The 11,548-nt window shown below is 40.2% G+C and overlaps 1 protein-coding gene across 1 annotated transcript; it reads right to left on the bottom strand.

The window, feature by feature from the left end:
• Nucleotides 1-1,351: 1,351 nt before the first annotated feature.
• SPCS3 (signal peptidase complex subunit 3) lies at nt 1,352-10,093 on the bottom strand. The gene is made up of 5 exons (XM_065900005.1): nt 9,852-10,093; nt 8,335-8,408; nt 6,289-6,365; nt 3,053-3,168; nt 1,352-2,176 (listed from the first exon to the last, which is right to left on the bottom strand). The coding sequence occupies exons 1-5, from the start codon at nt 9,992-9,994 to the stop codon at nt 2,044-2,046; spliced, it is 543 nt and encodes a 180-aa protein (XP_065756077.1). The 5' UTR covers nt 9,995-10,093; the 3' UTR covers nt 1,352-2,043.
• Nucleotides 10,094-11,548: the final 1,455 nt, after the last annotated feature.

Raw genomic sequence — 11,548 nt, 5'->3', positions numbered from 1 at the left:
CATTACTGAGGTGCTTTTCTGTTCAATCTCTCTGCCAAACGGATCCAACAAATTTTACAGATGTGTGTGGTATAAAAGAACTACTATTTAAGCTAACCAGTCCAACCCTGTCATTTTACAGATAAAGAAACGGAGACCCTGAAAAGTGTAATGAAAAAGCTGGAGCCAAACCCAGTCTAGCATTCATGATACTGTACTTCTGACCTTCAACTGACCTTCATAGAACACACACCCTTACAGGTAAGAGCTGTTCCAACCAATGCAATTAAACAGAGATGTATTTCATGTGAAATAAGTATAACAAATGTTAAGCCACTACTGTAAGCTATTCTTAGAAAATATTAGCCCTTCTGGGTCACTGCCGATAAGGCACCTACAGCGCTCGGTCTTGCTCTTAAGGGACTGATTTGTACTTGCTTCCTTTGAGGACGCTTATTCGCCCACTGTAGAAAAAACTCACGTTAAATATGATCATATAATCAATCTCTGAATAATTTTTCCATACATTTGGATTCTGATACTTTTAACACGAGTATAATTAACTTCTGCAGAGAATGAGTGAGATAGTACCGCTATATAAATTGTTGGCAACTTGAAAATTAGTCATTTCCACACAGGATAGGAAATCTCTTCTAGGTAATAGAAAGGGCGTCCAGGGTAACAAAAAATACAATAAAAATTATATAAGTGAATTTTGACTAGTCTGTAATCGGAGGTATAAAAAAAGGATATGCTTGGGGCTTCCCTGGTGGCGCAGTGGTTGAGAGTCCGCCTGCCGATGCAGGGCACGCGGGTTCGTGCCCCGGTCCGGGAAGATCCCACATGCCGCGGAGCGGCTGGGCCCGTGAGCCATGGCCGCTGAGCCTGCGCGTCCGGAGCCTGTGCTCCACAACGGGAGAGGCCACAACAGTGAGAGGCCCGCGTACCACAAAAAAAAAAAAAGAAAAAAGAAAAAAAAAAAAAAAAAAAAAAAAGGATATGCTTAAAGAATCGGATCTGAGTTCAAGGGTTAACACCCTTCCTTGCTAGCTATGTAATAACCTTGAAGCAATTCCACAAACTTCTGGGTCTGTTTCTTTATCTGCAAAGAGCTAACATTTGCACTACTTACCTCGTTAGATTACTGAGGATCACATACAGTAAAATATATGAGTGCCTGTGAATGGAAATGCACACCAACACATATCGATTATTATTACCCCAATAATTATTCAAATGTGGACCTAGAAAAATAATTAAATAATTACCACTCTGTGGCACTAGGCATGCTCACTAGATAAACCATGCAAACATTTTCAACGTTCAATGGCAATGTTTAAAAAAAAAAAAGAAGAAGAATCACACAAAGATATAATACCAAGGAACTTTTTTAGAGAAAGCACTGAAAGACACACATTTGGTTGACTTAAGAGACTTTAAAATGATCTAGAATGATTTACAGCATATAAAGAGGTATTTAGTCTTTAGTGGAGAAAGTTGCTAGTCACCTGTCAGAAAAACAAGCATTGTGGGCATTCCTAAGACAAACGGAATAAAATTCATCACTTTTCGCTATTTTGTAAACCAGGCTTCTCACCAACAATTGTATTAATTTTTCCAGTATTCAGACATACCCTCAAAGAGGTAATAGAGAATGTCTGCTTCTAAATGACATCCAATGTGAACTGGCATAAATGCAAGGCATAAATAGAGTCCTTATAACTCCACAGGCACCTGAAAGTTTTAACTACCCTTCATGCTCACTTCATATTCCATAAAGAATAATGGAAATACAGGGAATACTTCAAATATAAATATTTCACAAATCCTTCTCATGTGGCTGTCTTATTCTTATAATACTCCACTCTGATGGCCTTTGTTTGTTTTTGTTTGGAAAATTAAGTAGTACATTAACCTTTCCCTTCAAATATGCCTTTTGATGTTCATTCTTACACCAAAAAAAAAAAAAGTTAACAACCCAAAACAAATAAAGATGCAAGGGAAGAGATAAACAAGATACAATTCATTAGGTACAAAAATATGCTGCTTCAAATTCAGAATAATTTAATAACTCTTCGTTATTTCATATGTATCTGGAAATGGGACAGATACATGTCCTGATCCTGTCACAAGAGGTAGAATTCCAGCATTTGGTACAACGTTCCAAGATAGGGTTAAAGTGACATTCCTGTTTCCCCTATAAAAAGATATAATAAACAGATGTCAGCAGAAACATTTGTAGTTCAATAAAAACGTTTTAATTCAAGCACTGAGGTATCAAATACTTTATTTTTAACCAGCTATTCCTAATTGGAATTCTAATCTACACACAAGTTCTTCTCAAGTCGTTTGAGATCCAAGATGATGCTGGGAAACAGCAGCATTCTCACTGCAGGTCCCCCATAATTACCCTCCTCAAGTCACTTAAGTCACAGTTATTCGAGCCATCAACCAAAACGCTTAAATAAGTAAAACACAGAAAACAGAGAGATTTGAGCTAGAAATCAGGAGACGATGGTTTGAAACCTAATTCTATCATTATCCAGATGGGCAAACCTGAATCAATTAAACTCTCCCAGGGCTGGAAACTTTTCATCTGCAAAACCAGGTTTGGTTAAAATAGCTCTCCCCTAAAATCCTTTCCAAAGTTGACCCGCAGAGCTTAAGAGCTAAAACTGACCCAAAAGATCAATCGTTCTAATTCCTTCATTTTGTATAAAAGGAAGCTGAGGTTCAGAGAGATTAAGTGAACCGAAACTAGAAACTTCAGTATCAACTCCTAGACCAACACGTGGCTTCCTCGTTCAGGTTCCCAGGCAGGCTCCTCTGACACCCCCGAAGGAGCCCTTTGACGACAGTCCCACTCCCGGGCCAGCAGCCCAGGATCCCTGTACCCTTAAGGGCAGAAGCCCGGTACTATTTCTACCCCATCTTCCAGTTCACATCTGTATAAATACTTTTCTTCTCTCTCAACTTTTCTTTTTAGCTGTTTTTCTTTAAAATAAAAACACATCACATCTTTCTCTCCCCTTCATGTAACATCACACGTAAAAAATGACAAAGAATTGCTCACTTGAGACCATTTCCATCGTCAAAGAAAAAATACTTTGTTTTCATATCTTTCAACAGCAGCTTTGGATTATCACCTCTCAGAACAATCTTGTCCCACAGAACAACCTGGTTCAGAGCCTACATTAAAATAAAAATTAATTAGATAATTCAACAGATATAGCATCTCTGTCACTTCAGAAATATGTTAAGCGAAGAGTTTAATTTATATGAATGAATCCAACTTTGAGGGAACTGCTAAAATCTTAAAGCAGACAAAATGGTAACAAGTGGATAGATACAGGAGTGAAACTTCTGGACAAAAGAAAGATACTTCCCTAAAGGAAATCACCCCTTTTGCCAAGGCAACTGTATTATTTAGAGCCCTCAAAGTTTAATGCAAGGTTTTAGACTTATGTGCTCTCCAGAGTGAGGCCCTAGGAGAAACAGAAGGCACTAGAATCCCTAGAAGGGAAGCATTCTTTTAAATCACTTTTCCCTGTAAAATTTCTGAGACCCTCCAACCCTGTGGACACTGCATGGTGCCAGGGAAACAGAGAGAACTAATCCCTGTAGATCACACTGCTAATACAGGTCACTGCTGCTAGATTATCTCATGAAAATTTATATATCTCCAAGGTTTTTCAATTATCAAGGCATCGCTAAAAAAATGAAGACTTTTTAGGTTTTTTTTTTTTTCCTTTAAGGAAACATAGGCACATTATTGTTTTACTGGCAAAATCCTAGAAGTCAGACAATTCTTTTAAGCCACTGCTTTGACATATCATAAGCAAGTTTCATTTGGAAAATTAGAGTTACGAAATGGAGAAAAAGCACATTTGTAACCACTTCTAAATGCAAAGAAATGTGTTCTTATGAAGCTACCATCCATTAGCTTGTGAGGCCAACTCCTCAGCATTAACTAAAAAGAAATGTGGAACACTTCATTTCTAAAAAGGGGTTCAAATCTTCACCTTAAACCCTCCAACATTAAACAGAAACATCAAGACTGAAGAACACAGAATCAAAGATATGCCAAAGTGAAATGACTTTATGTATATTTATTTATTCACCGAAGCAGTGATCTGTCAAATTCCAAACTGTATTAACTTACTAGCCATGCTGGGGTAAATCAGTTATGAATCTGACTCAGGTATTTCCATCACCAAGAAGGTGACATATTTACTTGGATCATTTGCTGAAACTTGTAGAATACTTGTGCTTACAGCTGTCACTCTTATCTTCAGAGCAGCTTTTTCTGTTTAATGCTTTGTTGATTCTCAAGGGCAGGGATCAAAACTTATTCAACCCAATATTCTTACTGCCCAACAAAGTATCCTCCATAAAAGATATGCTCAAAATAAATACACAAAGAATTGAAGTGCTAATGATTCCAGTTAACTAATCAAACCAATCAACAAATAAAGTTGATTCATTTGTCATCCCTTGAAAATGAATATACAGTTCAAATACAATACAGAATAGACTCATCTCTTAACCACGAATTACCTCAGGCTATGCTGATAACAAAACATAAGGGTAACTCAGGTAAAAACAACATAGAAGCACATTTTGATTCCACAGATTTCACCTTTCGGAGTTAATGCACATACCAGAGTCATTCACCTTACCCCTTTAGGACATAAGAAGATTTCTGTTTTATCAATATGCTATATAAATATTTTAACCCTTACTCTTATCTGCAACAAAAGCTCTAAATCAGACTGGACTAATAAATTTCAGTCACAAACTAATAGTTTTAATAATGTTATAGTAAGTTTTAATCTAACAGTTTAATAGCTTTTAATTATAAAACTTCTAATCAACTCTAATTCATGATTAAAAAGACTACTTTAAGTGCTCAAACTGATGAGTCCTGCACAACTCAAAACAAAGTAATGTATTTCTCAATATAAATTAATTGTAGATATATGGCTTAATAAAAGACTATCAAAACAGCTCACATCATGTATTAAAAGAGGAAAAATATAAATATTTAGATGGATTTTAAAATAATCTAAGAGACGATTCACAAATTAGTTATCTTTACAGTTCTTGATTACATATCTGGGTAACAGAGTTGTAAGCACAAGTTACAAATTTCCCTGATTCAAGTATCTTGCCGTCTATCTCTAATGGTAGCTGTGGAGAGAGTATCTTAGCTTACAGAGGACTTAGCTGAGGAGTAAATTCGACCTCCTCATTTCCTCAAAACCCATAGTTCAGCAACATCCTTTTGGAGCTTATCACTGGAAACAGTCTCCAAAGATTTTTGATAATGAATTATTTTGAACACCAACCCAAACTATGCATCTTTATTTACAAATTACGTACATGATACACATTACTATTATCGTTAGGTATATAATTATTGATAGTGAACGTAAATGTGCATTTCAAATAGGCTTCTTGACTAATGCTAAATTGTTCTCAGCCAACTATTTATTAGATCTCTTTGATTTTTTTTTTTAATCCTTTAACGTGGCTGTCAGCTCGGCCGTTTTCCTGTCGCTCACACATGTCTGGACCGTTAGCATTCTCTTCAATCTCTAATTTCTTTGAAAGAATTTTTTAACTATTTTTCCATTTGTGAGGATTAGTTTATTTAAAACTAGATGATATAATCTACTCAATTGGGTACATATTGCACAACTCTGCAAAATGCTGAAAGTGAACGGATACATGTATGCAGCAGGCTGACCGCCTGCCCTACAGAATTCCTCCTCTTCCTCCAGAGAAGGTGCGTGTTTTAGGAGGCGTGTGACCATTTGACTTAAGGACCGAGTAGAGTATCAGTGTCAGTCCATAGAGTGAGTATCAGTAAAATTTCACATCTTTTCCCTCTTATTTTAAATTGAGAAATACATAAATGGACTTTTGGCTTCCAGCGTGGCACATGAGGAGCTTGCAACTTGCCACTGCATCCTAACGCCAAGTAAAAAGCTGAACAAACTGAAAATCTGGCAACTCTTCTTAGATCCATAAGAAAAGAAATAATAGCTCTTAATTGTTTTCCTTATATATCTAGGCATTACCTTGCTTGCACCCCACTCTTGGGAACCACAATGCAGGGGGGCTGTAGAAGCAGACAGAAAAACAAAAAAGACAAAAGCTACCAAAGGAGATAAAGTTTTCTTGGTAGAGTCACCTTTCCATGGGCTTGTGCTATTTACTAAATTACTCACGTCAGATATTTTGAATATATAAAATTTATATTCTTTTCTAAAGAATGAGGTTTTAAATATCTATGAAAATACTTACATTATTTTTTGTTGAATATTCGGCTGATAAATAAAGAAACAACTGCTTAACGTTCCAATCAAATATATTTTCTAGATGTATATAAATTAAGGGATATATAAATCATAAAGCAGCATACAACTTTAAAACAGATTTTAGTTATTCTTAATTATTCATAGCAATACTGATACTAAAATTAAAAAAAAAAAAAAAGGAGAGGTGGCCCAGAAACATACTGGGCCTCTAATTTAATAAAAATATATAGAGGATGATATACTGTAAAATCCAGCTCATTCCAAAGTCAAAAAATATCAGTGAGATTATCAGTATCCTGCCCTGCTCCTCTAAGCATTACTACCTGAGATACTTCAATTAATACAAACTTAACCGAGAAATACAGAATTTCGTTTTCTGTAAAATCAACCCACTAAGTCTAAAAGAAAGAGGACTTAGTATTTCAAGCACATATGATTCCACTGGAGTTCTCAGTATAACCAATCACCACAATATAACTTAATGTTAAGCAAAAGTGAACTAGGCTCAAGTAATTAAACCAAGTACGGTAAATTGTACATATTATTTTTGGACATATGCCAGTAGAGATCGAAATGTCTCAACCCACGAAGTGCTTTAGTAAGAGTACACAGCTGAATACCAATCTGGTTTCATTAGTTTGCACCCAAGTGAAAAAAACTCACCAGGACTAATTACAAGACTGGTGTGTCACTGAGAAATGAACTGAGTTAATGTTTGGATTTCATTAAGCATCATATAGAAATGGTTAAGTCATTTTATTATATCCGTTTATATACTAACAGCTACACGTTCATGCCATTCCACTCTTAGATATGTGTATCCACTAAGAATCACTATTTCAGAATTGAGAAGCCTTAAATGTCTCTCTATAAAAACAGGTACAATTTCAAGTTTTAGCAGCCATATTAAGAAAATCTAAACTACAAATGATGAAATTAAATTTCACTATAATTGCCCACATACACAAAGTTCCTACTTTCACACTAGCTCCAAACTCTCTCTCACTAGCTTAGATTTTTTTTTTTTTTTAAAGAGATGAAGACTTAAAAGCAAAAGTTTAACACAGGACTTTTCTGATGGTGTACTCTATTTCCTAAAAAAGTGCCTACAGAACTAATTCCTAGTCTACTTCTAAACCTAGTAATTTATTTCTAAAAAAATCAAGTTAAAAGTAATTCCAGGCTAGTAAAGAGACATGTCAGGTAAACTCCCCAGGTAGATAATCTAATTCCACTGTTCAGATAGTTGCTTTACACAAGTTCAGACAGTTCAATCTCCATAACCAACTTTAATCCTGGGGTCTTAAAAAGGCAGATGAGATCCCAGAAGTGGCAGGTAACAATGCTGCCAAGATAGTAATCTAAGACCCTAAGAGAAGATTAAACTGGCCCAGTGACCAGAGGTGTCAAAAGGTGGAAGTTCAAAATAAAGAGAAAATATTTAAATCACGTCCATTTTAAATAACTCTTTTAATTGTTACGATTTCTCTGACTTTTATTATAAAAGTACTTATAAAAAGAACGATAATGGCAAAATGCTAATATGGCTTACCAATAATCATTTGACAATGACCTTCTGAATCACAGCAGATGCAATTCACTTTTTCAACATATGTTTCTCTCTGCTGTCACAAAACATGGACATATTCTTGGGGATTGTACATGAAACATTACATCTAGGTAGGCTGAGTAGTGGTTACATTCTTCCGTCTTTAATCTAAATGATCTAATTTTATTTTCTTTCCTAAATACAGATTCAAACTCTTTTATAGCTTTAGATCTATTTAATGTTTCTGTGAAGAATTTAAAGTGTGTTCACACAATAATAACTCATCAATCTATAAATACAAGTTTTCTCAAGGCTGAACGAGGAGGTATTAACACGACTATACTGATGAAAACATAGGCATAGAAATTTCCAAGGTCTGACTGATTCAATGGATAAACATACTTACTGTCCCCCAAATCACTAAATATGTATATCATTGTAATACTAGAGAAAGAGCGATGAAATATTTGCTAAAAAGGATATCAGCAGTTATATCAAATGTAATGAATCCCAGATCACTTCTTTCTCTAGGTCCAGTGAAGTCTTCTACATTTTTTCTAGAAATAAAGATAACAGTTTCACCATCCTTCAAACATAACAGCATAAAAAACTCACAAAATTCCTTACATACGTGAAAGACAGGGTCTAGCTGTATCCCACAAAGAAACAAGTAAAAATCAGAGAAACTGGTAAGTGTGACAATAGAAACATTCTAATCCACTATAGAAGTAGGTCTTCTGCTATTTTCATTTACCTTCAAAGAACCCCTAACAAAACCCAGGGGGAGAAAAAAAGTGCTCATAGAATGTGGAAATACTCGATGTCAAGTGATCTGGTAGACTGGGTAGAAGAAAATTACATTTGACTGCAAGGTGGTATGGAAACGAAGATTAAATGAACAACTACTATTCACTGAGCACGTACTACGTATGCGTCCGGGTCAGGGCCACTATGTGTTTTTGACAATTATCTCAATCCTCACAACAGGCCTACGAGTTGGGTATTACTTCCACTTCAGACAAAAGGAAATGAAGACCCAGGAAGGTAGGAAGCTTGCTCAAGGTTCACAGTAGCTAACAGCTGTTCAGTGTGTACCATGAGCCATCCTCTTCTAAGCCCTCCCAGAGCAGACAGCGCTCGTGATGTCCAGCCTGAGTCTACCGGAATCTAAAAAAAAGAGTACCTAACAAACATCAATGCAGGGAGGAAAACAAAAATAAGTGGGGAATAGCCATTAGATGACTGGCTTGTTGGCGTTTGTGACTTAGAAATAAAACTAAGGTTGAAGACGAGGGCGCTTTCGTTGGAAGATGGCACAGATAAGAAGGGCACGAGAACCAGGGGGGTGAAAAAAGCTACGAATCGAAGAAAGTGCCAGAGAATAAAAATTAGCATAAAAAATGGGCACTAGCGAAACGACAGTGTCATTTCAAAATTCTACTTCGGGCATTTTCGCAGATTTATTCAAGTGGCTGGCCCTTCACAAATAAAATTAAAAGCACGCCGCCTGGGAGCGCTGGGAGGCCGACTCCTCCCCGGGCATCCGAACCTCTCCTGCCAACTTCGCAGGCGCCGCGGGTACCTTCGGCGGCGGGACGAGGGGGACGGACGCCGCGGAGGGGCTGTCGGGGGGCGAGTCAGGCCGGGAGCGCCCGGGACCCCGAGCCCCGCGCCGGCGGGGGTGCGGCCGGGCGGGCCCGCTGGGCTGGTGTGGTGCTCCCTTATTGGCCGGGCGCGGGCGAGGGAAGTGAGGCACAGGAAGGAAGCGGAGGCAGTGACCTGAGCAACGCTCGAAACGAACATTTAAGAGCAAGCCCGGGAAGGTGCGGCGGAGGGTGGGAGTCGAGGGAGAGCCCCCAATGGATCCGCCCGGGGGCGAAGGCCGCTCGGGGGCGAAGGCCGCTCGGGGAGGCGGGGAGGGGAGGGGGTTCGCGCGGCAGCCCGGCCTCGGCGCCCCCCGCCCCGGCCCGGCCCCGCCGCCCGACCCCGGCCGTACTCACAGCATGATCCTCGAGACGTGCAGCCGCACCGGGACGCTCCGGTCTTTGAAGGCGGTGGTGATGAAACAGCCGAAGGTGAGCGCCGCCATCACGCTCAGCGAGAAGGCGAACAGCGAGTTCGCCCGCGACAGCACCGTGTTCATCGCGGCCGACGCCCCGAAACCCGCTCCCCACGCACACCCGGGACCCCGTTCCGGCCGCGGTCCACCTCTCTGCGAGCCGCGCCGCCTGCGCCGAGCGTTCCGGGGTGGGGGGAGTGGGGGCGCGCTGCCGCGGCCCCGCCTCCTTTCCGGTCCCCGGACGCGAGCGAGCGCGCGCGCTCCCGCCGCCTGGACACACCCACCAGCGGGCGGGACGCGCCGAACCGGAGAGCCGGAGCCGCGCGGGGGCCCGCCCCTCCTCGCGCGGCCTGGCGCCGCCACCAATCAGCGACCAGCCAGGGAGGGGCGGGGCTTCGCCGCGGAAGGCCCGCCTCCTGGGCGCTGGCTTCCCCTCGTTCGGCCCGCGGCTCGCCCACCATCCTTTCCCCGCCCTTACGGCAGGTGCTCTGGGGCTGCGGCTTTCTGGGTGCTTAGGTTCCGTCGATTTGCACTTTAAACCGGCAGGGGGGCCAGGTAGTTTGGTTTGTGTCCTGACGTGTCGCGTTTGGAAACAGAGCTTTAGAAAGCGCCGAGTCTTCCCCTTTGTCAAACCTGGTCAAAGTTAGAACTTCGGCTTTTGGGGAGGGCGTGGGAGCCGTTACTTTACTTTCCACGCCCAACCTTAGACCAGTTCCTATTAATGCTTTGCCTTCCAGCGGCCGCTAACGCTGTGTTAGCCGATAAGGATGCTGCTACCCAGTTTAAATAGTCCATTTAACAAGGTGTATCGGGGAGCTGAAAGGATGACCTCACTAGGTCCTTAGGATCAAAGGCGGTGGTGGCTGTGGAATGGCTATGTCGGACAAAGTATAATTTAAGTTTTATTTACATAAAATATTTAATATGTATCATATATAAAGAAGATATGTACTATAAAATACATAAACTTACAATTTAACATTAGCAAGCCCTCAATACATAATGGCCCTTAGGGGCCGTAGGGTTCATACAGTGCCAATCCCTGAGCTTAAATATACTGTCTGCCAACACCTTTGTTCCTTTTGCAACGAGGCTTTTTCGTACTTATAAAAACGGGATTCAGAGGGCCCAGTAATCCGCTGAAATTATTATTTTTTTAAATTCTCTGTCCGTAAGCCAGAAGAGTTTACGAACACCTGAGATACCTGCAAACCAGAAAGTGATGATATGATCCTGATGCTGGCTTACGTTGTCTATCGTTGAGCCCTTGCTTCTTTGCATTATTCATTAATCACTCAGTTTTCATACAGCCATGCAGTTAGAATTATTACTAAGTGCCTACTGTTCCAGGTGGAGTTCTAGGCTTTGAGAGTACAGGACTAATAAGGCAAAGTCCCTGCTAAACTGGAGCAAAGCCAAGTAATGAAAAACGGATAAACTATGAACTAAGGAGAGATCCTTAGTTGAGTTAAAACCCTAAATTTTTATCTTCCAGGCAGCCAGAGGTTATTCAATAAAGCAACGATTTATTGAATACTTAGCACAGCGCATAAACAAAACAATTAGGTATTCTTATTATAGGATGACTTAGAGAAGGGATGCTTGTTGTTACAGGTGTTGATGTCCAAGGAGAGTATT

The sequence above is a fragment of the Phocoena phocoena genome, chromosome 21 (assembly GCF_963924675.1).
Source record: "Phocoena phocoena chromosome 21, mPhoPho1.1, whole genome shotgun sequence".
In the NCBI taxonomy this organism is placed as follows: Eukaryota; Metazoa; Chordata; class Mammalia; order Artiodactyla; family Phocoenidae; genus Phocoena; species Phocoena phocoena.
This window is presented reverse-complemented; position numbering and strand designations above follow the sequence as displayed.